Below are 27,442 nucleotides of genomic sequence, written 5' to 3'. Positions count from 1 at the left end.
AACTGTTCAGGCTGGAAGGGACCTCTAGCAATGATCTATTCCAGCCCTCTGCTCAAGGCATGGTCAGCTATGGCAGGTTGCACAGGTCCATGTGCAGATGGGTTTTGAAAATCTCAAAGGAAAGACACTGCAACTTCCATTCAAGACCACACAACCTTCAACATCAGGCCAGCAACACATTAATTTCCTGTTATATTAGAAAGGCTATTTAATTACACAAAAAATGCATTAGTTAGCTAGTAAAAAAATACTTAGCTTTCAAAATGAACACCATGTTTACTAGCTATGAATATAACCTGTATGTAATTTTAGAAAAGGTGCCCAAGCGACTTTTTAAGCCTGAAAGTTAGCTTTCTCTCTTTCATTGTCCTTTGCTCTTGCTTCACAAATTGTTCTTTTTGACTAAAACAAGTATACATGTATACGCAGTACTACAGCATTAAAATACTAGCTTACAGCCATGGGGTTCTAAAACTTTCCTCTGCCTCCAAGCTGGAATTATGAATTAACCTTCTGTAATTCTGCCATGCAACATTTTTTACCCCTCAGGACTTGAGAGGAAAGAAGGAGGAAACATGTCTAGCAAGGATGCAACCACAGTTAACCAAAATCCTATAGCTGCAAGCAACAGAACTATCTCCCAACGTATCTCAGAATAATAGTGGCATTAAGCAACCAAAATACTTTATTATTCTAGAGCATGTTTTATTTTCACAAGTCGTCAGCTACTTAATCGGATGTTTCTTTAATAATTCTGAGAACACTACGAAAAAAGTGATTTAAAGAACGTTTCATCCACAGTATAACAACTATAAAAAATTATCACAACAGAAGTACTGCACAGCCATGCCATAGAAAACATCTATTAAAAACAATTACGATATAGATGTGGCTTAAACTACAGCCTTTGTCAAGTACTAGTGGCAGGGACATACTTAGCAACTCCAAAGGTTAGCTTCTATTAACCAAATAACCATAATACATTTTGGCAGGGACAAGATCAAAAGAAAAAAAAACACCACATTCAATAACTTTCACTATTTAGAGTCAAGCATTCTCTAGGTATCTAAACATGCAATTCACAGCAGTTTAAGCTAATAAATTTAACCCAAGAAAGCAATGTATAAATCATGCTTCAAATTTTACTCTTCTCCTTTCATTCACCTTCTTAAAACAGTCTTCAAAATTCAATCCTCTCCTTTTTCTCCCACAAAATTCCAACACTTTATTTTTTATTCTTAAAAACTACAGTATCTGAAGTACAGATTTTTACCAGGAGTAACACTTCAGTCGCCTAATAAATCAAAGAACCGCCTCAGTTTAAATCTGTTTTAAATATAAGCAGTGGATTCCAACACTTCTAAGAAACCCAGAAGAAAAAAAGTGTCCCTACACAACCTTAAGAGTTTGAATTAGTTGTAGCACAAGGTTCTTTACTTTTTTGTCTGAAGAGCAGACTTGAGAAACAAACTATTAAAGAGTCCCTCATCTGCTGCGACTACTTGAAAGAAGTTCAGAAAGAGCCAGAGAAGCCATATCAGCCAAGCCATCATCATTAGATTACAAAAATAAAATTCAGTGCAGTCTCCCATAATTCCTTTCAAAAGCATCCTTCCATAATTTGATATACACACTCACAAAACAGTCTTCCCACCCTTGCAAAGCACAAAGACAATAAATCACCATCAAAGACTACTGAGGAACATCAGACAACTATTTTACACAGTTCTGTTTCTGAAAAAAAGATCCGGTCTGCAGCTGAGAATTCAAAGAAAAATGCAGTCAAGTCGGCTTTTATGCAAAATTGTTTTGATAGATTTATTTTCTATTGATTATAAGCTGGAATATGACTACTTGGAGCAGTTCTTGAGGAGTAGAAGATTGAAACCAAACTGTATAAAAGAATATTTCCCATGAAAAGCAAAAGGTACATGGAGAAGATAAGTAAAGATGCAAACAAAATCAGAGCTCTATGGTAAGGAAGAAGTCTAACATTGGTATAACCACCTAAAAGTCTTATTGCATTCTGCAACTGTGTTTAAATGCAAGTATCTACACTGATTTACCAACTAAAGACAACCATCAATGTAGTTCATCTTTCATTTTGGTTTGTAAAACAGCATCCAGTGATATAACTACAAATGTTAATACCAACCAAACACCAACTGTTTCTTATTTAGGATTGCAAAATTAACAAACTGTCACAAACAGAACAGTTATGATTTATGATCAGTAAAATGAGAAAATATACTCATTATCCCCAAACATTTTTTAAACTCTTAAAAAAAATCACCAGAAAAAATTAAATAGGCCAGATCAAGCCAGATCCTTTTTTCCATGAGAATTACAACAGTAGGAATATAAACAGATCTCATCTTTGCCCTTCTTCCTGATTTGAAGTATCATAACCTTGTTTATTGTTGTATTACTTCTCCTTTTCTCTGAAAGGATTAAAAGAACTACTTCACAATTATCACCGCAATACAAAGATTGATAATGAAATAAATAACTGTCTGCATTTGAACTGCAGCAGCATGCAATTCAGTAAGAGCAAATTTCCATAGTACCTGTTCAATGAGATGTTTTACGGGATGTTTTCAGTCCAGTCAAACCAATACTGTGAACTGATTCACAGGAATATAATGACATCATATGATGAACAAGCACACCTTTAATTATTAAAGAAAAATACTGCATGCAAGTAGAGACTGTACATATTCCAAAGCAAAACCACAGACTATTTTATTTTTCTGCAAAGGAAATCTTGAAATTAAAATGCTTTGAAGGGCCAAAGAAAAGGCTGCAAATAGACTTGGCTCTCACAGCTAAGATGAGAGGAGCTATGCAACAGAGCAATTAAAGAAATACCAACAATCTTTAAAAGATATGAGAACACTGGAAACTAAGCCAGGCAGAAGCACCAGATGAAGCCATCATTCTAAAGTAGATATAAGGAAATACCATCCAATCTGTGGAAGGCCCAGTGATGAAAAGTTATGGTATGAGTTGGGCGGGGGGGGGTGGGGGCGGGGAAGTAGTGTGATTTCCAACGATCATAAAATCACTAAGGTTAAAGGTACTTCTGGAGATCTCCAGTCCAACCTTCTGCTTAAAGTAAGATATGAACTGAGTTCACGTCAATTTGTTCAGAACTTTATCGGGTTGTTAAGTCGTGAAAAGTTCCAAGAATGGAAGTTTCTCACCTTCTCCAATGCAACCTGTTTCAACCCTTATCATAGTTAATTTCCTTACTACCCCTTTCTAATTCCCAAATATTGCCTTTCATTCTCCTGTTCTGCACCTCAGTAGAAAGCTTTGTCTTCAAAGAACATTGGAAGGTCCTGTGTTCTCCAGAGCCGTCTTTTTTCTAAGTTAAATAAGCCCAGTGTCCTAGGTCTCTCCGAGATAGCCAAACTGGACATCTTGGTGTGAACACGATCCGCTGAATTTGCTAAGTTTATCACCACTTTCCTTGTGCTAACACACCCAAAGTTGGATGCAGAAGGTGGAATAGCAAATTACAAGTGAAGCTGAATAATCAATCATAATTGATAATGAAGTTGAATAATCAGCTCATCAACTGGCTGCGTTCCTGCTAATTCAGCCCAGCTCCTGTTGATGCATTCTTAGCATGCAGTACCACTATGGTGAACTGATGACTTTCAGCCAATCTTACACCAGCTCCAGATACCATTATGGCAAAACCAATCCCCAGCTGGGCTGCCACACTCCCATCCTGAACCATGGGAGAACGTTATTCATCTGAAGTGCAGGACTTGATTTTCTTGAGGTTCATGGCAGTTCATTATTCCAAGTCCACCTACATCCTTCTGAACAGCAGACTTGACTTCACACCAGCTACACTACCCACTGCTATGCTGATGTTCACAGACTTGAAGAAAGTGCATTTCCTCCTTCTCTCCAGGCCATTGGTGAAAACACTGAAGAGGACAGGCACCAGGATAGAGTCACCAGACTGAGTAAGAAACTACTAATAATAATCCAGTTCTTAAACCAGATACTATTAACTATTCTCAGTCTTAACGATAAGGACCAGGAGTTGAACATTGTTACACCCACTACTAATTTTTCTAAATTCTGATTTACATAATCAACAAAATTCCTCTGTATAGTCATCATAAGTCACTATTATAACCACCTAACAGTAATTATCACTTATTTTTTTCATCTTCACCTCTACCTTTTCTCTTTTTATGAGATGTTCCATACTGGCTACACCTTTCCTTTTGGTAGCTGAAACCAGAAAGGAGTACAGAAAGACTATTCAGAACATGGAGTAACAGGTCTCTTGAGTCTGGCTCTGTAACCAGATCCAGTGAAGCATAGGACTTTGCTCAGCTATAAAAAAATTTAAGAAAAAGATTAAAGATTATTCCTTCCTGTAACTAGACAATTCCTTATTGTTTGGTAAACAAATAATTAAACACATCCACATGTTTAGCCATCTAACATGCCTTAGCTTATGGTCTTTTTCATTAACTTTTATTAAATAAGTTTTCCACCTTTGAATTGCATTACTAGCTAGAATGTATTTCTTTAACTTCCCTGATTCTGTAAGCAGAAAACCACCAAGTGTTCCTTCTGTCATCTGCAAAACAGCTAAGAACAATGATCGTAGCCATACACCAACTACTTTCTCTCTCTCCATATATTAAAAATACAAAGCTGGCTTGAAAAAATAAAAAATCACAGATAAAGGAGAAAGCGTTAGGTCCCTAGTAGTAGAGATGGCAAAATTTCCATGACTCAACAGAATGGGTTTCCTCAATGTTTGCCAGCATGACCATTCTGTTCTGTTTATCATTTTAATCTTGAATAAGAACATTTAGAAGCTGATACCATTTACAGCATTCTTGAAAACACACAATTAAATGTTCGTTTCCTTTGATCAACCAATCTTCTGTGGCCTTCCATCTTGCCAGTGTACTCCCCATCCTCTCTCATATTTAATCAATGACTATAAAAAGCTAAAATATCAGAACTGAAGAACTGCATTTTATTCCACTGTAATAAGTGGAGACTAAAAGAAAAAGGAAGCACACAAGCTTCCATCTTCATATTTTAAGATACTAATTTCTTGACTCCCTGACTTCTCAGACAATAAGCTATAAAACTCATTGCAAAGAATGCTGTTGGAATGTAGAGTAAGTAACTTACTACTTCTCCTGAAACTGTTACATGATGTTTCAGGTTTTAAGTGAAACCAAGATAGCTTTTCATCTGGATGAAGGGTCTAAATAAGACCATTCCTGTATCTGAAAGTTGCAGAGGTATGGCAGTGCAATCTCTCTTTCTGTGTAATCTTGGACATTTTTCAAATGAATTACTGCTATTGATACTATTCATCAAAAAGCACCTCCAGACCAGGAGGAAAAATGCTACCATACCCTCATATACACATCTTCCTAAACATCCAGCTACCTAGCAAACTGCAAATTGCGTGTTTTCTGTTTTAATTTAAATTCTAGTACACTGGTACAATCCTAGATGACAATATGGAAAAAATCAGAAGGGTACTAAAAACTAACAAGGGAAGTGATATAAGTGATTCCTAAACAAACCATAATAAAATCACATTGTATTACATTAAGTTTATCTTGTTCTGATAGAGGACTGATAAGCATTAGTATTAAAACTAGTATTTGGCAAGATGGAAAAAATAGATAGGGGAAAAGGCCACACTTTCCCACAGATCTTTTCTGTGGATTTTTTCCTCTTTTTACAGAAAATACTACTGTTTCATAGGCACTCTTAACTTACTGGAGGCCACAATCCACTTACTAAAAAACAGGTTTTGGAGAACACAATGTATGAACACTCCTGAAGCCTGTAACACCAATGAGCCTGGTACAGCAACACACACTAAGTTATTTTAAACAAAACCACATTAAAAACCTTTACTATAATACTCTTACCCAAGCAACTCCATCAAAAAATCAGATTTAATCCAGATGACTGAAGTTTGAAAACATCTAAAATACCTATAATTTTTAAGTAATTTCTTTAACTCAATTTAACATCTCTAATATAAAGAATGCAACTGTCAGTGAAGCTTCAACAACTTGCAGAGATATCTATCTAAGTTCAGTCTACTTTCCCTAGCTGGGAACTTATGTTAAATCATGAAAGAAAGCAGTTAGGATATAGACATTTATACAAAAAAAGCAAAAAACTTTTTAACAATAAAAATAAACCTGCATGTGTAAGACAAGCTTCCGACTTTCAAAGCTTGTACATACCTTGTACAATCCAATGCCAGGATCAATGAGAAATGAGCGAGATGATGTAGATGGCTGACTGGGAGACCCACTACTTGTTTTTTTGGCTTTGTTCTTGCAGTTGGAAACAGCGCAGGGATTGACTTCTCCATCCTGATCTGTCATAGAAGCTGTGGTAGGAGCTTCAGATTCAGAACGTATCAAAAGCTGAACTATGTCATTGAGTCCAACATTGTAGTCAAATAAAGTGTGTCCATCTTCTAGCTGTCAAAAAAAAGTATAGTTGTAAAATTCTATCTTAAAGTAAGAAGTTTCCACGTCTTCCTTTTAAAGGCAATATCCACACAGACCATAAATCTGTGTCAAAGTTATTTAAGAGACAACCCATCTACTTCAGATAAACAAAAACCTGTGTCTCAAGTAAATGCAACAATAAACTCTCATCAAGTTACCTGTGGCCATGATTTCACCAATGAAAAAATCACTTAAGAGCTTAAATTAGAAACATACACCTTTACAGACTTTGTGCCTTTTAATTACGCTGTGATCTTCAAGATAAAGAAGTGATTTTCTAGTTAAAACATGCATAGGACTTATGCAATAACTAAATAAAAGTGGCAACGTGTCATAAAAGAATTTTTATATTGTCATAGTATTGTATACATTACCGCTACAGAATTTCACTTTTCTCCCATCTCTTCTTGAAAGCAAGGAAGTAGTGATACCCTCCCATTGTTTTGGGAACTATTTCTTACATGAAAAATCTAGATATAAGAAGCCTCATATAGATACAACTCTACTTACTTTTCAAAATGATAAGACCTGGAAGTATTGCACAAGAGCAACTATAGGGAGAAGCAACACTTAAAAATATGCACTGGATCTTCAAAGTTATAAAAGGAACTCTCCTAAATTGAGAGCACTCAAGAAAACCAAAGTTATTCCAGACTTAGCCAGTCCACAAGGAAGGACCCAAACCACCTTTAATCACTGAAGACATGACTTTAACCTACCAGTTACACAGTTATAATACTGAGGAAGAGTGCATGATGCAGCATTCTCTCAATAACTTTAAACATCTGGGCACAGCTATATTCCAGATTCAATTTGATTCTGCATAACATCAGAATATAAATAGACTTTTTAATCATACATAGTCATAGTACACAGTTACTAAGCATTACTTTGGGTTCTACCTAACAGGTATCTTAAAGCTGTGCTATCTTATTTTTACCTGATAATATCACCTACCAACAATTAAACTAAGAAACGCACATCAAAAACTGACAAGTTGTATGCTAGGAGAGCACATAACAGCAAGGAGTAGTGACCATAACTGCTTTGCTCTGTTAAATACCCTCACTGACTCACAGCATCTTCAAAGTAGAGAAGACTAGGTTTGCCCAAAAATGTAACGCATTGCTTTGGGACACCAGAACTTGAATTTGAGTAGTTACATTTTACTTCACACAGCAAAAGGCAGAAAAAATTGTATGACTAGGTGGCCTCCCACCTGCTTCCAAACTGGTTCTGCAATGAAAAGCTACCTTTTTTTCCCCCCTCCTCCTAAGAGGACAGACAGAATTTCAAACAGCACTGTTTTGGGAATTTTCTCAAATAGACCGTTTTCAAGAAGTTATGAGCAGTACCAATACATCAAGCAAAAGCAGAGAAGACAAAGAAACAGCAAAGACAAGTAAGAAGGAATTTCCCAGCTTCCCACTAATCTAGTTTTCCATTACATTCAAATGATCTCAGGACAGACAAAGTTAGGATGAAAAAAACACAAAACAACCTACACAGAAGGGCAGAGGGCAGTTATGGACACAATCTGACACTCAAAGCATCAGTTTTCCTTCCATAAGGGCAAAACCCATGTTAAAGATTACTCTCCTTACTTCTGATAAGGACCGCACCCACAGTTAAAATTTACATCAGTCTACATTTGATTAAGTATGCATTCCCCAAAAGCAGAGTGCACTGAAGTCACAAATGAGATGTCAAACATTAGCTTCATTGCTTGGTTAAGCAATAGCCTAAAGCTAGCAAAACTAAATACAGGAAGGCAACTGATTATTCTCTGCAGTGCTGCAATGGAAGAACAGCTCCAAGTTTGGCCAACAACAATGGGAATGACCCATGCGCAGCTGAAAGTTTTCAAACCAGTTCAACACATATTAGATACACTATCAAAACCTTCAGTATGATCAGTTTTAACTATCAAGTGTGCAAAGGTCTTAAAATGGAAATTTCAAGCTAGTGGTATTCTACAGGTGACTGCCAACACTGTCTCATATACCTGGAGCCCTAGGGTAGGGTTTCATACTGAGTAACAATCTACTTAAGCAAATTCACATAACCATTCCCCCCCACCTTGTTGTATATCCCTATGCTTGTGATAACTCTTTAAGGAAAGGAACACAAGTGTCCTTGCAGCCTTATGACAAGACAGATTTGCAGGCTTTTCACGACACCAGAACTTTGTGGTAAAAAAAACAGAATTCTTGAATTCAAAATACACATAAACCCAAAACAAAGACAAATAACCACCTTGCATTAATATATCTCAGAGGTGAAAAAATACACATTTCAGTGCATTCCTGGAGCTGCTACTGCTTCTGAACACTAACTCTAGGCCCACCTTGAAGACTTAATCTCCCTGCAGATGATTTTTTGTTGTTGTTTAAAATGCCTTACTTTAAATTGTAGTGCAAGATTGTATAATTAAAAACAACACTAGTACTTCCACAAACTAGACTGCTTCAGAAATAATAAATAAACTAGATACTATACAAGACAATGGAACTTCTGCTTCATCTTGATTGTTCCAATTGAACCAGACAAACTGATAAATGTGCCAGTACATAATTTCCAGAATCCTATACTGTAAGGAAACCTTCTGAAAGCTAATGCAGTCATGAGTAAGTTACCTTGCTCTGGGTGGACTGGAGGTATAGAGCCAACACACAGGTGTAACAAATAAATACTGTCTTTGTTGCCATTCTCTCAGGACATGCCACATGTAGGCTGAGAGAAAATAAGCATTTTGGGGTGCTGCAGTTTAAAGTCTAAAGCCAAGTCAGCGAAGATCTAATCTGAACAGCCTGGATATTCTGCCATAACTACATAACCAGTGTTAACACAGGTTAAAAGTGGCATGTCTAGTATCTGATCTACTTATCAGTTACGACTCAGATTAATTTGCATCTTTGGTCCACAACCAAATCTTCCCTACTAACATAAGAAAGGGGCAAAGAAAGGAGAAGACTTGACTAAGTAAGTCTGTCTGGGTATAGTTATATTTAATGTGTTCAGAAACCCATACATCCCTAGGTCTTGAACAAGAAACAGCCTTCTCTAGTAATCCACACACTAACCACAATACACAGGCAATCCATTCCTTCACAGGGATCAAAGAAGTCAGCTGTGATTAACATGAGCTAAAAGGTTAGACTAAACTAATGACTGCAGTGAATTAGCATTCTATTCTCTGCCCAAGCAGTTGATTTTTTTTTTTTTTTTTTAAATCAGTCTTCTTTTCAGGAATACTTTATGACTACAGATTATTAGACATCATAACTGGTGATGTCATGTTTGTCTGAAAGCAAAGTAACAAGAGATAAGATTAGTATAAGCAGACTTGTAATGAGGCAGGATGTGGTGTTTGGCAAAGCGATAGTAAGGGAAAGAGCATCTGTTTACATTATGAATAAAAACATGTTCCTAGAATATCGGCAAAGGTATAAATTTAGACCGAGTCAATGACTGAATCATTGCCTTCTTCTGGTGACAGAGTGGAGAAAAAACCTAACCAGTAAAATCAAGTTTGCATGCAATTTGACTAACAATAAAACGTATGTGTGTATCTACGAGCATACCTATACCCAGCACTACTGCATCAGTGACCATTGAAAGCTGAAGAGTAACAATGCTGGAAAACAACCAGTGTTTAAAGAACTCCATGCCACAAATAAATGAAAGAAGAATTATAAGGTACTGATTCTTGAATTGCTGATACTATACTGATTTTCATGTAACAATGGGATTTTCACTAGTAAGTTTCTATCCTCAGACTACTACAGCAAGGAATCAGGAATGCAACACATGACTCTCCAGCACATCTGACCCTCCAGACAGAGTATTTCCTATTCTGTTCCACAATGGCCATGCACTGTAAGACAACTTTTCAAATTATATTAAAGTACTATCAGATGTAGAAAATGCAAGACTTAACACTATTAGCACATCTGCAGTATATTGACAAGTAAGAGGACAAAGGGACAAAGATACAAAAGCAGAACAAATACATGGTATCTTTTTTTCTATACACAACTAACATTTTAAATCCATCCTGGAATACAGTATTTCTTAACAAAACACTACTAATAAAAAAGGAACAGAAAACCACACACAACTACAGAACACACACCTCTAACTCCCAGCAAGCCTTGACTTACTATGGTATCAAAATACATTAATGCATTACTGAATTGAGTCTCAGGCTACCTCATAGACAGGTTACATATTCAATGCAGGAAGGCAGAAAAATATCTTCAAAAATATTACAGCAATTTGTGGAAATAGGTGCCAAACAACCACTCCCCCAGTCAGCTTTATGGTATGTTCACTTTTAACAATACTTATTTATACAAATATACAGAAAAAGTTCATACCATCCTGCTGCATAAATATACTAACAGGAAGAATACATTTGCCTCTATTATATTTGCCTGTATGTATATATTAAATGAAAACATTATGCATTTTTATATTATCATTGACTAAGCATTTATGGACACTTGTTTTTCTCAAGCTCATAATTACAAGTGACAAGCAAAAGAAATGAGGCAAATACCAGATAGTCACACTCTATCTCAGTTACAGTATCTTAATAGGTAATTAAAACATGTAAAAAAAAGCAAAAAAATAGACAACATTATGAAGATTTTAATTATTTTGCCAGCTCTTCTGACACTACAGCCATTAAAAAGCATTTGTTTCTTTAGCAGTAAGTGTCGCCACTTTCAGTTTTTCTTCCTCTTAATGACTGACTCTTTCAAAATCCTGTAAGGCCTGATTAACATGTTTGGAATGAAGTGTCAGTTAGATTTACTGTATCTGCTAACACTCTTTCTATATAATAAATATCCATAAGTACAGAAACAGATTACATCCTTCAAACCTAGTTTAAGTGCTATAGAGACTATCAGTTTCAGAACACTTCTGCAGAGGGTTGTTATAAATACTTAAAAGTAAGACAAGACTGTGCTTATGCTAATATACAAGTAGCTGTAGCAAGGCAACACTGGAACTGATACTTACCCACTATCACTGTTAGAACTACGCCTTGTAACATCAGGCCATAAATTACTTTAAAGGCTTGTAGAAATTGCACTTACAAACACAAATGATCATACAGAGTACACTATACTACATTACTTGGGAAAAAGCACCCCACAAGTAATTCAACAATTAATACATTAATTTGTCTACAAGTCCCTGCAGAAACACAGCTTATTTGGGGTTACGCAGCATGCACAGAGAACTCTCAAGAAAGCATGTAATCATTCTTCTTAGAACACGTTGCCTACTGTTTTTAATCCTACAGCATGATCGAAGAGGGTAAGTTCCTACGTCACCTAAATTCAGTCACTCCATTTGGAAATCAGGATCTTTAGTCATTTATGGAAGTGTGTTTCTGAGCATCTTCTGATGCTTCTGATGTTTTCCAAGAACTAGAACAGTGCCAAAATCTAGCAATAAAGATGAAAGAAACTAAATGGAATGCAGCAGATCTCTTCAACTGAAGTATAAAGTTGAAAAGTGACATCAATCTTTTGTTCTGCACTGGTGTTAAATGCACCCTGCAGATTTCTTTAATAGGAAATGCATAAGGGTAAATCGTTTCCACATAAAGTTCAGCAGAAAGACTTGTTTAAAGGTTGTATAAAGGAGGTACCCAGAGGCTAAGTTAGTCTGAATAATTAGAAGAACCTAGAATTTTCAGGTAATCACTGAAGGCAAATAAAGAAGAAATCTAGAATTTCAGTTATTTTAAGACTTTTCTGTTCCTGCATGGAAGAAGTCTGCTGGAACTCTGAATTCTGCTTAGTGTTTTTACAGAAGGATTCAAACATATCTCGAACCAATTTCGAATAATGAAAAGCCAAACTGAAAATTCAAATTCAGAACAGTGAGTTTTGGACCAATGGTACCAACCCACGTCAAGAAAATTACAATGTCTGACACTTAACTCATGGACTTCTACTATTTGTAAAGTGTGCTTAGTTTTTCAGCTTTGAAAACATAAGCAAAATAACCTGAACAGTATTTTTTTATTCCAGATGATAAACTGTAGCCTACAGCTGGACTATCTCATATGTGAAGAAAATGATATAGGTTTACAGGATTTTTAAGTTCACATATTAACAACATTCAGTACTAAGGCCCAATGTGAGGTTTTTAAAACAACTGTATATTTGCACTGTTTCCCAAGGAAGTACAGCTGTCTTAACTGCAAACTGGAAAAAAAGCTAAATAAAAATGAATTTAGCCAACCACAAAAAAGTTGCTATCTTTATATGAATTAGAAAATTTAATACACACTGTTTTAAAAGTTTTGGCAACTCCAGGAGATCCACTTCAAGTAACTCTAGTTTCAATAGTAGATGTTCCATACAGGCTGCTCTGTCTGGTACTCTTGCACATGGGACAGTTCTGCTGCTATGTGACATTTAAGTGATCAGTAATTTTTGAGTTCAGGAAGGCATTCCTAGCTCTGCACAATGAAATTCCTCTCAGACAGCCCATGATAGTAAGAGAATAAAAAGGAAAATAACGACATGCAAATATCTTTAAGCAAAGACTGTAAGCCAAGACTGTACATGACTCCTTGTCACATGCCCCCAGAAAACAGTTTTTGAATTGTTGGTTTGATTACAGGAGCCCCACATTTTAAACAAAGTTTTGGCATAAATGCCTTGCAGACATAAGAAGATCCTGTTCCTACTGTTTTCTCCGTGGCACTCCTGATTTCGTTTCTCTCCCATCCTCAGTGCTGCCCAGATCCTTAGCAAAGATCCTAACGGAAGGCAAACAGCAACACCTATCAGTCTCATACAAATATTAACTGTAACAGAACTTTACTTTCCTAAAAATTAAGTAACCTTAACCTTGCTGAGGAAGAAATGCCAGTTAAACTCTAGGAGATCCACATCACAGAGTTATGTCCTTCACTCTCTCTGACAAGCTCCTCAACAAAAGCAGAGACCAAGTAGAAACGTATTTGAGACTCTACAATTTTTTCACTCATCATTAGAAAGACTTTAATTTACAGTTTCATTACCAGTACTAGTCTTGACTATGCTCTAAAATATTCATCGTAACTTTTTATTTAATAGTTTGGACTTAGTAACTTGCTATTAAAAATAAACAGATGCACATGGCTGATCACTCCCTCATTTCAAGGAGAATTTACTAGTCAATTAAAAAAGATAATCATTCTGTCCTGTTTACTTTCTCTTAACACTCTTTAGAGTAATGAGATCACAATAGAATGAGTAGGTGAAATATCTGGACAAGGAAGTTCTGACAGACTCTAGATCCATATCTCTAGAACGGAAGACAGGCAGATCATAACATTTTAAAAAACAATAACCGAACAAAATATCGTTTTAAGATGGCCCAAATCAGACTCAGTTTGTCACTCTTCTTGCCAAGAGAATGATTTTTCAGAGTAACCTATAGGAATGTTTGAAAACAAGACCACTAAGCCACGAAAAATAAATAAAATCACATCAGGAAGTCCACATGAATTAGTTTCTAAACCAGAGCACACCTGCTTTGACTGCTTAAGTGTTTTAATGGAACAGCCAATGATCTGCCCTTGACTCAAGGAAAAGTGGTCATAATACTCGATATCAAATGCCTCACTCAACAAATCAATCTTGAAAGGCACCACTGTCTTAGACTCCCACAATACTCGTCAGAAAGCACACAGCAAGCGGAACTCCTACTAGGGCAGACTGTGGAAACTTCAAATACTTTAGGCTTTTTTTTGAATTAGTGTCAACCAGTTAGTTTAAATCACAGCGCAAAGTGTAAATACACTGTTTGCTCAACTCCATACACAAGAGGAAGTCTGATATGCTACACAAAGCCACACAATCTAGGAAAAAAATCAGATTCCTGTTGCTGACATTGTCTGTAACTACACATCAATCTTGGTAGATACACCACAATAAAATGTGCATTAGTCACCTTGGTACTCAATCAACACAACTAGCTTTAAAAAGCATTTTACTATTTTCCTGAATTACTGTAACTAAAAATAAGTATAGAAGCCTACAGCTTAAGGCCACAGTCTCCAACTAAAGTTTTTTTAATACCATTACTACAAAATGATATGCAGAGTGTACAGGTGGTACCAATGCATTTTACCTTTTGATTTGGACTAACTATAATCCAGAAAAGATTCCAGTGTAAAGATTATTGCAAACATGAGAATAGCTGACAGCTGTCAGAAAAGATTTCTTGACTTAATCAGAAGATCAAGGTGAAGGCAGCCATTCTCTGTCTCAATCAATGATTTTACAAGGTTCATCTCTGCAACTCTTCTGAATTAAATTTTTAAATAAGAACTTCGGGTTTTGAAGATTATTTCTTCCTTTATCGCTGGGTGAGATACAAAAAAATGGTTAATTTAGACTGGATGTTTTTATGTTTTCTTCTCAGAAGCAACTCTCAATCCCACTAAAGGAACATTTGCTCATTAATTTCTAGCTGGAAGATGGAGTTACAGCAGCAAGTTTTCTTCCACAGTCCCCAGGAGTCTTCTAATTAGGAAAATAAAAGTTCATGGTGTCTCCTGTGTGATATTGAAGGATTACCTGACACTTGTAATAAACACGTACACCAAAAATATAAAGCTGTATTGAAATCCTTAAAAGCATGGAAAGACTCATCCATCTCTGTGCTGATTAGATTAGAGTTGTCAAGTACCTCCTGTATGATGGTATGGACTTCTATAGCACAGGCAACTGAAGTTCAGCAACAGTGGTGCCAGGGAGAGCAAATGACTATTTGCAGCTTGTAAGGATACCTGTAATGAAGAACTGGTTATTATCTGAAGCTTCTGTAATCAACAAAAATCTAAAAATAGTAATAATAATAATGTAAGACCCTAGTATATCAGAGCAGTTATGCAAACATAATTAAATGATTAGGCATGTACATCCACTTTTGATCATTTAAAGTGAATTCTCTCGTAAGTGATATCAACATTTGACCGCATTTCATCACTGGCAGGCAATCCTTACCATCCAGTTGCCAGTCTTGCTTTTTTTTTTTTTTTTTAAATACTGTTTGCAGGAGTATCCACATTAAGTTAAGAAAAGCACAAGTGCTTAACTACCATAATTAGGTTACATTAATACACAGGCCACAAAACAGAGCCTTCAAGCTAGTTGCCATTTCGTACAGGAAATGTGTTTTTTTCCAGTTTCCTAATACTGAAGTCACACATACAAGTTAGAATAAAGTACTCTTCTTCTACATATAATTCAGCATTGCCTTCAGCTTGTTTTAGTGCTTTGAATGAAGTTAATGATACTAGGGACTGGTAAGTTGCATTAGTAACTTCAACAATGTAACAAGAAGTCAGTTTCAGTAAACAATTTCTACAACCAAAAAAATATTAATAGGGCAACCAAACTTACTGCCAAGTAAATTTGAAGTATACTACATGAATGTTTCACGAATTTTTGAATGCAGCCTGACCATATGCGTCTCAGAGACCCCAGAATGCAGTCCTTTATCAAGCTACAGAGCTACTTACTACCAGCTTCATCGAAGAATGGCAATCACTCCCTTTCTAAGGCTTCAAGTTATTCCTCAAACATATAAAGCTAACTTCTCAAATTGAAGATTTCTCACACCCAAATTCTGCCTCAGGCAGGTGGGTTTTGGACAGCTTCAGCTGAAAGTGTTTACAATTTTCCAAACAAAATAAAGCTGGGAAGAAATTGCATTAAGAAACTCGATTGTTTTATGAATAGGTTTGGCACTCCCATTCTTTGGGGGCAAAACTCAACAAATAATGCTTTTCTATCCTTCTGGAAATCTACCCAAGCTGTTAGCATTTACGAAGCCTTTAGACACACAGTTCACAAACCTGAAACTTAAACTCTCATGAGATTCTATCCACTGCTCACTTGTCAGTCCAGGTCAGCAGAAGTTAAAGATGTCTTATGTAGGAAAGGCTGTAGGTAAACCACATGTCCTACTGCCAGATTTTAACTGCATGTTTCACTGAGGCTGCTTTATCGCAAGCAGGCTCACATGCAAGACTAAAGCTCCACCACTCCTACTATCCCTCAATCTTTTCAGTTAAGTTTGCAGAAACAAAAAAGTAAGCACTTTGATATCTCAGCAATGACTTGAAAAACTATACTTAATAGCGTACAGGTAGGGAGCAAGATGCGTGCTACCACACTTTTCTGTGCAGAAGAAGAGAGTTGAATTTCTAATGAAGTAAACCTGATTTTCTCTTACTTCAATTTCAGTCTGACATCAAGAAATTGAATAGCTTCAATACTCCCACTTCCACTTGCTCATTTCAGTCTTCCACGAAACAGACCTGAAGCACCTTCCTCACCAACAAGATCATCAACCTAACAAGCAACTTCTGTCATTGCTTGTATTGGGCTTGTGACAAGGCTTTGGCAGTAGGGGGAGTGCAGGGGTGGTAGCCTCTGTGAGAATTGACCAGGAATTGCTCCCATGTTGGTTGGATACAGACAGTTCCAGAAGGCTCTGAAAGGGAGCTGCCACTGGCCAAAGCTGATACAATGAGCAACACCAACACCAGTTGTGCCTCTGGGATAACATGTTTAAGAAATATTTTAGAAATGCTGCACAACAGTTGCAAGAGAAAAGTGAGAAAATGCAAGAGAAAGAGCCCTATAGACATCAAGGTCAAAGAAGAAGGAAGGGGACCATGAAGAGGACCACAATACAGAGGTTGCTCCCCCCGCAGCCCACAGAGGGCTGTGTTGGTGTAGATCTCCACATTGCAGCCCCTGGAAAACCTCACATCACAGCAGTGGATGTGGCCTTAAGGAGGCTGCAGCCTGTAGAGAACCTATGCAGGGAGCAGGCTCCTGGCAGAAGCTGCAGCATGTGGAAAAGAGTTCACAGTGGAGCAGGAGGCCTGGCAGGAACTGCAGCCCGTGGTGGTGGTGGGAGGATACAAACTGGGGCAGTCCATTCCTAAAGGACTGCACCACATGGGAAGAACCCATGCTGGAAAACAGTTCTGGAAGAACTGTAGCCTGTTGGAAGGACCCTCACTGCAGCAGTTGCACAGGACTGTATCCGATGGGATGGATCCCATGTTGGAGGTGGGGAATAGTGGCAGACACTAAGCATTATGGACTGACCACAGTCCCCCTCATTTCATACCCCTCTGCACTGGCCAACGTAGGGGTAGGAAGTAGAAGAACCAAGACTGAAGCTGACCCTGGAAAGAAAGGGGGAAGGTGCGAATTAGTTTTTTTTTTTCCCCCAGTTCTCACTGCACTACTTCATTATCAACTGGCAATAAATTTATCTTCCACAAGCCAAGTCTGTTTTGCCTGTTATGTTAATTCATGAACAATCTCCCTCTCCTTATCTCAACCTACAAGTTTTTTTCATTACATTTTCTTCCTCTCCACCTTGCTGAGGAGAGGCAGTGGGAGAGCAGCTTGGTTTGCACCCAGCAACCAGTCGAAGTTAACCCACCGCACTGCCTCGTACATACACCAGGAAGAAACGTCTGTGCTCCAACGCTCTTACACCTTGACTCCGGTAAACACCACGGCAGAGCCACCTGAGGCGATGGTTTCTGTAACAACAATAGCCATTTTCAAGTTTTCACCAAATCTAAATTCCAACAGGGTGAGAGAGGATAATGAAAGAAGCTAACAAAGTTTTTTACATCCCAAAAAGAATACATATTGCTAAAACACAGCAGTGTTGTTCATACTCAGTTATAGACAAAACCTGAGTTTGTAGTCCTACTCCTGTGGTTCTCTACATAACCTTAAGTTTTCTGGCAAGTTTCCAAACTTAAACCTCAAAATATTTTTACCACTCAATTTTTCCAGCATTATTATTGAAGTCTAGGAATCCTACTAACGATTATTACTTGGTCCTGCTGAAAGTCTGCCCTGTTAGGTCAAGATGCCAAGAATTCATCTACTCTGATATCTCTTTCACTTTTCTTAATGAACACTGCAAACTTACTATCCTCATTAAAAAGTGCTTCATAGGTTTTCTAATTATGACAGACAGACATCACACTGCCAATAGTCAAACTGCCTCGTCTTCATGTTCTGACAGAGGCTCCACATGATGCATTGTAACTTGTGAGTTTTTAGGTTATTGCACCACAGCAAAGAACTATGCATACGCTTCTGTCCCCTTTCCTAAGGAAATTCTACCTTAAGTTATAGAATGACTTTATTTCTCTGGCTGACAGTTATTTAGCTCTGTGGAAAATGAATCCTCAGAGTCCAGGATGTCCCCACAAGACCAAGCAAACAAAGTTACAGAATAACAGTACTCTGGTTCACTCTTTGATGCCAGATGTGCATCGTAGGTCCTCCTGGCAGGAGGAGTTAAAAACTGGAAACAATCTGTTAAACCATGTATTGCTTTTCCCAGTTATGCAAGGGAAAAAATGTAATACTAAGTATCACATTAACCACAACACTAGGTTTTCACCAGTAGTCCTAGGGCGTTCTAACCCTCGAAAGCAGGAGATGAAGAACAATCCACTTACATCCCTGCATTTGCACTTAAAATCAAACCCAACGAGTTCCAGCATCCGAGGTAAGCTACATTAACTGGACATGGACACTCACAGCCCCTGAGACGCAAAACAGCGGCTCTAGCTTAAAATGTTAGTTGAAGCTGATTTCATAACTGCTGCAAGCTAAGGCCATGGAGTTGTAGATACTCAGCCCATAAACTGGGGCTTCTTTAGATTTCTATATCCCTATTACCTCATACACCTCCCATTTTTAGAAGAAACAGTTATTTCGCCAGTCTGCCTACACCCAGCACTTGAAAGATCAAAGTATCTACAAAGTCACAGAGAGACTAGAGTAAGCACTGCTCAGTAGCAGGACCACAGCTCTACTAGCAGACTGCAAAGATTTAACCACACTGAGTGCAGAACGGATAAGAAAAGGAAGTGTGGACTAGATGACTTTTTTCATTTTTTTCCCCCCCACAGATGAAGGAATCTTCCTAGTTTTTCCACATTGCTTACATCAATTTACTGCTTTCTGTTCACCTCACATTTAATTGAAATATCCCCTTTTTTCCTAATTTTATCATATCCCTGAAGGAGTTGCAATTGTTTACATTTTCCTCTCCTCATGTCTCTCTCTACGTTCAGTTTTACTTTTCAAGAACAATTCTTCTGACCTTTTTTCTACTTACTAGCACCACGGGATCAGAAAAAGCAATCCATAACCATCAAGGAAACTTCAGAATTAATTATGGTAGCTGCAAGAAAATGGACATAAATGGTTGCTGAATTAGTAAAGCTACTGAAAAAAACCCTTTTTAGCGAATACCACCCCAACTGCATCCCAGCCTCGATAAACTAAGCACTAAATGAAGAAACGCTGCTCATGCGGCCATACTTCACTATTTTCCCTTTTAAGAAAGACATTTGTCGACATTAAGTGTTCAAGTTAGTTAGGCTGACCACTCATGGACTACACAGAAAAGCACAATTCATTGCAGGCCCATCTTCCCCTCTTCTCAGGTAAGCTTTGTCTTCCGCACCAGTCCCTGCACTGGAAGAGATATGCTGGTGCAGCACAAATGTAAGCAAGTTACACAACTTCAAGACCAATGTGCCTCGATTCACCCCCCCAGAGGGGCAGTGGGTTGTCTGTAACGGTTTTGGACACACGCCGTCCTCACACATGCTCCCTCTTGCCAGTTAGAGTAACACAAAGTCTACTAATTCGTCATGGGCTTGGTCCAGAAGGCAGGCTCCGCACCTCCGCGCTCATGCTCATCTCCTGGTCACAGCTAAGGGAAATTTTTTGTTCTGTGATTTGTTACTTTTTATTCGCGCAGCCACACATCAGCTTCACGGGAGAAACCCCACCGCCTCGGGTCCATGTTGCCTGTCGCGGGGAGCCGCTCCGGGCATCCACCCCCCCACACACACACCAGGCGGGCCCGCGTCGGGCTCGGCCCCCCCCCCCCCCCCCGGGGCCGCGCCTCGGGACCGCGGCGGCTCCGGCCCGCGCAAAGTAACGGCCGGCGGGCACCCCCCCCCCCCCCGCCCCACGGCCGCGCGGTCACGTGACGCGCCCCGCGGGGAGGGGCGCACAACGGCCGGGCACCGAGAACCGTTAATCCGCCGCGGGGAGGGGCCGGCCAGGCGCTGACGGGACGGCGCCCGTGGGGGCGGCAGGGGGGGGAAACCGCCCGCCGCGAAGCCGTGCTCGTGTCCCCCCCGCGTGCCCCGGGCACCGCCGGGGAGGCGTCGACGGCGGCCGTTGGTCCTCCCAGCTCCGCGGTACCGGCGGGGCTGCCCGGCCCGGCGCCCTGTCAGCGAGGTGCGGCGGAGACGGCGGGCGGGGGAGGAGCCTCCCGCGGCTCAGGTGGGAAAACAAAAACACAAAGGGGCCTCGCCGGCACCCGCCCGGCCGCGGGGGGAACGGCGGGCGGGCGGCGGGGGCATGGAACCAGCGAAAATAAATAAACATTAAAAGAAAAAAAAATAACAGAAACCACACAAACACGCGGCGCGCCTCGGGGCGTCCTGTCAGGCCCGGCGGGACCGGGGCGAACAAAAGCCGGGGGAAGGCACGGGGTCCCGGCCCCCGGCCGCACAAAGAGCCCCCGGTCCCCGCCCGGCTGGGGGCGGCTCCACCTCACCTGCTTGCCCCGATAGAAGAGGCGCTGCCGGTCGGGGCTTACGCGGAAGGTCTCCTGGATCTTCTCCCGCAGGCACTCGATCTTGGTCAGGCGGCTCAGGTCGTCGATGGTCTGCGTCTCGGTGCCGTCGATGGTGCGCACCTGGATCCACATGGTGCGCGCCCTCCGGCGGGCCGGGCCGGCTGCGGGCGGGCTGCCGAGGCGGCACCGGGGGCTCTCTCCCGCGCTCCGCGGCGTACGAGGGAGCAGCGGCGGGGGCCGGGCGCTCCCCCCGCCCTTTGTTCGGCTCGGTGGGGCAGGGGGTTTGAATCCCGCCGAGCGGGCGCGAGGCTCCCCGCCCGCCGGGCCGCCGTCCCCGCTCGGAGGGGCGAGGCGAGGCGAGGGGCGGCGCGGCGACCCCCTCCGCCCCCCGCTGGGCCGCGCCGCGGGGCCCCGGAGGCGAGGCGAGGCGAGGCGAGGCGGGGCGGGGCGGGGGCAGGCGGGAAGGGCCGCGGCTGGCTCTAACGGGCGCCGCCGGGAGCCATCCCGCAGCCCCGGGGAGTGTTTACCAGGCGCCGCCGCTCTCACATGGAGGTCACGGCGCCAACGCCGATCTCGCGAGAGCCGCCGGGCCCGGCCGTAAGGAGACAACAACACCGGGGCGGGGGCGGGGGCGGGGGCGGGGGGGCGAGGGGAGCGCGCGGCGCCACGCCCCCTCCCTCCCGCCGCCAGCCGCCCGCCGGCCCTCGCGCCGCATTCGGCGCCGCGCGCGGCCCCGCCCACCGCCCCCTCCCCTCCCCTCCCCTCCCCTCCCCGCGCGCCCCGCCCCTCTGCTGGCGTTGCGGGGGGGGGGACGAGGTGGGGGGGTTGGCGCGCGCCGGGGAAACGACCGTTAGCGTCGCCATGGCGGCGGCGGGGCGGTGGGGCGGTGGGGCGGCGGGGCGGCGGGGTGGGCCCGCCCCCGCCCGCGGGTGGCGGTTGACGGGCGGCGGTTGGCGGGCCGCGGGAGGGCCGGGCGTGAGGCACCGAGGGTACGGCGCTGCCGAGGGGTGCGAGCCCGTCACGGCCCGGTTTGTCTGTCCCCACAGTGCGGGTCAAGCCCGGGTGATGCCGTTACGTTAGAGAGAAGGGCGTGCGGCCGAGGCAAGAAGCAGCGATCCTGGTTTTTACCACAGATCAGATGTCGGTCGGGCTGTATGTGTTCTTCTAAACTGTGTAATCCTACAACTCGGCGTGAGAAAAACCCGGATTTGCCACGCTGCTGTGGTTTAACCCTGGTAGGCAGCGACACCCCGCAGAGCCACTCGCTTGCTCCCTGCCAGCTGGGTGGGGTGAGAGTGTGAAAACCCGTGGGTTGAGATAAAGGCAGATTAATAGGTAAAGCAAAAGCCGCACGTGCAAGCAAAGCAAAATTAAGTCACGGCCTCCCGTTGGCAGGCAGATGTTCAGCCACTTCCAAGAAAACAGGGCTCCATCTCAGTGTAGCAGTTACTTGGAAGAAAAACGACATTGCTCTGAGTGCCACTGCTCCGTTCTTTCCGCCAGCTTTTATTGCTGAGCGCGGCACCATGTGGCATGGAACATCCTTTGGGTCAGTTTGGCTCAGCTGTCCTAGCGCTGTCCCCTCCCTGCTTCCTGTGCACCCCCAGCCTCCTCGCTGGAGGAGGCACAGCGGGAAACAAAGAAAGCCTTGAATCTTTGCGAGTGCTGCTTGGCAGCAACTGAAATGTGGGTACTTATCAACACTGTTACAGTCACAAATCCAAAACACTGCACTATAGGAGCTCCTATGAGGAAACTTACCATGGCCCAAACCAGTACGCATGCACACTGGTAAAATGGTCCTATAGAAATCTGTCTGATACAGAGCTCAGGAGAAACCAGGAAATGGGCTGATGGGTGCCCTTTAGAGGACTTCAGAGCATTGTTACTGCCTAAGTTTAAGACTTAGGTAACTTGATTAAGATAACACGCTTACAAAGTCCAGATGACACCTTTGTAGTTTTGTGGCTTTTTTATACTATATCTTCTAAATATCACTGACATGGCACTGAGTCAGGAAGAGGAACAGATCACAGCCAACATTTATTAGAACATCTTTAATCAATTAGACTTTTTATTAATAGCAGAAAACTGTTCGCACAGCACATGCCCACACAGTACGCCATGCGGTGGTTACCCAGCCCCAGCAGCTCACTGTGGAGCAGAGGGTCCTCCCCTGCTTCGGAGGGTCCCTCCTGGGTCCCCTCCTTCAGCAGCTGCCCACACACGTGCTGCCCTGCAGCCGTCACCCACCAACAACAGCCACTGCCCTCTGGGATGCGGCATGGGTTATGTAACCCACTGGGGGCGCCAGGGCGTGCTGGAGGCCGTGGGCAGAGCCAGTCACCTCCGTGGTATCCCGACTTTAAAATCTGCTCCAAAGATGGCTGTCAGTTCTTGGGAGGCTTCCAGAAGTTCCCTCCCAGCTTGTATTTTCCTTCTCACCGTCCTGCTGTTGTCTGGTAACTATTTCTTCATCCACAACCAGAGCAGCCCATACAGCCCATTCACAGAAACAGATTTTGTGACACTATGGTTGCAAAGATTCCTGTACTCTACATTCAGCTTTGAGAATTCTCACTGCTGTTCCGAGCGATGAACTTCAGTCTTGAGTATGTGCAAAGGCAGCTGAAACAATTAAAAGTTTCTTAATTGTTCTGAAAATCCCTTCCTTTCCTTTTTATCCTTGCTAGTCCCTTTCTGTTTTTGTGATAGCATATAACTTTCTTTTACTTGTCGCTACCACAGCAAATTGCCAAATTGCCCTTTACACAAATCCAGAGTTTGGTTTATAGTTTGTGGTTGTAATGCAAGCTCAGACTCAACTGATGAAGGACATGCAATCGTTTTGAATCTTTTGGCCCCAGCCTTCTTGAATTCCCTGAAATATTAAATTATTATTTAACACAGAGGTTGAGTGTGGTTTTTGAAATAATAATAATAATTAAAAAAAAAAAAGTTGTCTTCAGATTTATCTTAGTTACACACCACCTCTGCAGTAAAAGAGTCTCATTATAAATCCATTTGTAGAAAATGGTCTTTTCAGTTGAGGTAGGCACTGAAATGTGTCTCTCTTGCAACAATCGAAAAAGATCTGAAAGGATTCTGAGATGGGATATGTTTTGCCACGTTAGAGAGAATAGTGCCAATTTGTTCTAGAGAAACTCTATGGAAAGCACTTGATGGACATTTTGGAACAGAAAACATTTTTTTTCATAGGGAGAGAGAAGAAGAAAGAGGATCAGTTTGTTAAAACTCTACCTGGAAATACATTATCTGGCAGGGATTGCAGAGAAAAGCAGATCAGGTTGCTGGCACAGGAGTTACTGATTAGAAAGAGTCCTGTTTTATAATACGTCCTATGGACTGGAGAATATAATATAAAAGGAAAAATGGTGAGTAAATAATATCTGACTGGTAATCTGCAAGTCAGCGTGAACAGGGGCAGTTACTGAGAAGGTTAGAGTAAAGGATGGTAGTTTTTTAGAAGTCAGTTATGTCCTCTCTGAGGCATGCGTATGCTGATGAGAAAATTATGTAATGGTAAAGCAGAAAGTGACTGAGCAGCATAGTACAAGTGATGGACTGGAGTGACATTGGCAGAAGAATGACTAGAATGAGCAGAACAGAGAAAAAGAGTCAAAAATAAGAAAATAATACACAGGGTTAGCAAGGAAAGTGCAAAGATCTAATGGGAAATTAAACGAGAAATTAGTAGCAAAGAAGCATAAAGGTGTATAGAAAAGGAAAATTTGAAACAAGAATTTAGGAGAGAAGACCATGCTGTTTTTCTCAGGAGAAAACTGAGGAACAAGAGTGAGAAATTAAACGAAGATTTAATAAATTGATAACTGTAAGCATGAATTTGTTTCGAAAAACTGAGAATTTCTTTACCATGTTGCCAATGATTTTTGGTGAGATAAAATAGCCAATCGTTTAAAAGTATAGTGTGAAGTTTGGGAGTTACTAGAACGGGCCCTTTGCACATGTTGGCATTTTCATATTTTTCCTTAGGTAGCTTGCTCTAGAATGTAAATAAAGATAATTAGTTGCTTGAAATTTTCTTTGTTTTAGTATTTGAAGTCCTTTCTAAAATAGTAAAAATTCTGGAGATTGCCCTATAAATTTTATATTTACCTGTAGGAGACCACTTATATGGCTGAATGGCCTTAACAGGGGTAAAGTCATGGGGATAAACAGGAACACCCAGAGATGAGCTTGACAGAGAGACAGATGTGTCAGACACGTGAGGCAGGGTTGGAAAAACAGAAGTGTAATACGAAGCAAAGGAAGCAGAAAGAAGCCAGCAGAAGAGGGAAGCACATGCCACTGAGTTTCAAGGAGAAGCTGTGTGAGAGGAGCAGCAAGCCAGGAAGGAAAAGACAGGAAATCTTTTTACAGGCTTATTTTTCTAGCAGACTTTACACCTGGGTGCCTTCCAGTGATTTGCAGGCAATGCAATAACCTGTAGGGCTTCTTCATTACTGTTTTGCTCTGACGTGCTCATCTGTCTTCCAGGGAAGAAGAGCGGAAGAAAATTGAAATTGTCCATCAACTGAACTTACTAGAAACGTATCACTCAGCTCCCATGAAGTCAATGTGACTATTTTGGCATAAATGTGTTCGGGGAGAAGACCAGGCCAGCTGACTTAATTAACCTGATTTAAACTCGATGAAGAGAGAGCAAATCAAATGCAATATATTTTGTCACAGATAATGCAGCATATATGCATGGGAATGATAACCTGTACATACTTCTGACACTTCTTTCCGTCAATATAAGGGAAGTTAGCAATGTTGCGAGTAGGTATTCCTAACATCAATTCTCTTATTGGACTATGATAGGGAAAAAACTGCTAACACATCTGTCCTACTAAAGGTGATACACCTAACAATGTTTCTTCTCTTCTGCCTGAAGGGCTGAGACATGAGAAAGTGTGGGTTCTGTGGCAGCTGGAATAAGAGACTTACCCTAAGCAGGAGTCCTGGGCAACAAAGCAGTGAGTGTTTTGTCCTCACTGAGAAACAGCAAGCGTATATTTTTATTTGCAGTGGGAAAAGTCCCTGTCCTGAGAACAATACAGCCCAGTGCAGATTCTACCTTTTTCTTTAATATGTTGTGCATGTTTGTGGACCGAGTTACTTAAAGCTCAGTGAAGTGACAGGAGCCTTAAATTATACTTTATATAATTTGTATTTATATAATTTTATTCATTTTCTGTTGTGAAAAAGGTAATGAGAACTAAATAGAAGGATACTATGTCATTTTAATATTCCTAGCTAGAGCCAAATTGGAAGTCTAAATTGTTTCCTCACATAATTCAGCTGATTCTAACAAAGTTGCTTTAAGAAGTAATTTATTTTATATGATTTTGTCTTTTAAAAGCTATGTGGTTCATTTTATTAAGATTGTCATCCTATATTTTTTTTCAGGTGTCAGTAATTTCTAAAGTGAAGGTTACTACCTGACAGGATCACAGCCTGTACGTGATTTGATGCTTTTTCTTAGTTTGTTTTGTACAAGTTGGAGATCAACATGTGAAAGCAGCTGATTTTCTCATGGCAATGCAGTGATTTTATCAAGACTTATTGTACTATAATTGTGTTACAAATCCTGCATTACTGAAATGAGACATTATGTTTTGTTTCAAGTTTTTATTTATCATTTCTTTGTTATTTTTTCCACATCTAAGTTATTGCATCCGTTATGTGCATCCTTCTAAAATGATACTTAGCTTATGAGCGAAACAATGGTGTTGAATATAGTATTTATAGTTACAAGGCTTATAGTTATGATATAGATAAATATTTTATGTGCGTGATAAAAACAGCCTTCTATAGCTAGAAGATAAATGTTAAATTATTTAATAGCTACTTGAGAAATATAAATGCTAAGTAATGCTACAGATGCCAGTTGGGCAACCAGGGGTTTAGAGGTATGAAAGATGAACTCCCAACTCTTCATATAAGCATGGAAGCTTGAAAATCTAGAGTAGACCTGGTCAAAAACATTCACATTGTGTTATGCAGAAAGAGAGATGCATATCTAGTTTATGCTTTATTGTCCTTTCTTGCTCTGACTCAGAAGTGGCAGTCCTCGGGAGGTTCAGCCTCTATGCTTTTTGAGAGGATGTCAAAGGAGGGCACTTTTGGGGCCATTTAATGCTTTCAGTAGTACTGTTATTGCTTAGGTACGTAGGGATGTCCCTGTAAAAGACAGAGTGGTGTAAACA

General features: G+C 41.0%; 1 protein-coding gene across 12 annotated transcripts in view; it reads right to left on the bottom strand.

The window, feature by feature from the left end:
• The window catches only part of UHRF2 (ubiquitin like with PHD and ring finger domains 2), an 84,854-nt gene extending 63,282 nt beyond the window's left edge, over positions 1 to 21,572 (bottom strand). For 2 of the 12 annotated variants that reach the window (XM_040540492.1, XM_040540501.1), the window contains exons 1-2: positions 21,189 to 21,571; positions 6,261 to 6,503 (exon numbers count right to left, since the gene is read on the bottom strand). In XM_040540492.1, coding sequence (XP_040396426.1) covers positions 6,261 to 6,503; positions 21,189 to 21,341 — 396 coding nt within the window. In that variant the 5' untranslated portion in view covers positions 21,342 to 21,571. Of the gene's footprint in view, positions 1 to 4,201; positions 4,360 to 6,260; positions 6,504 to 14,678; positions 14,913 to 15,239; positions 15,340 to 18,020; positions 18,124 to 19,712; positions 19,794 to 21,188 lie in introns of those variants that run through there. The other 10 variants (XM_040540495.1, XM_040540498.1, XM_040540496.1 and 7 more) reach the window with 10 other exon arrangements.
• Between the last annotated feature and the right edge of the window lie 5,870 nt (positions 21,573 to 27,442).

The sequence above is a fragment of the Cygnus olor genome, chromosome Z (assembly GCF_009769625.2).
Source record: "Cygnus olor isolate bCygOlo1 chromosome Z, bCygOlo1.pri.v2, whole genome shotgun sequence".
Classification (NCBI taxonomy): Eukaryota; Metazoa; Chordata; class Aves; order Anseriformes; family Anatidae; genus Cygnus; species Cygnus olor.
Note: the sequence above shows the minus strand (reverse complement) of the source record. Positions and strands in the feature narration are given on the sequence as shown.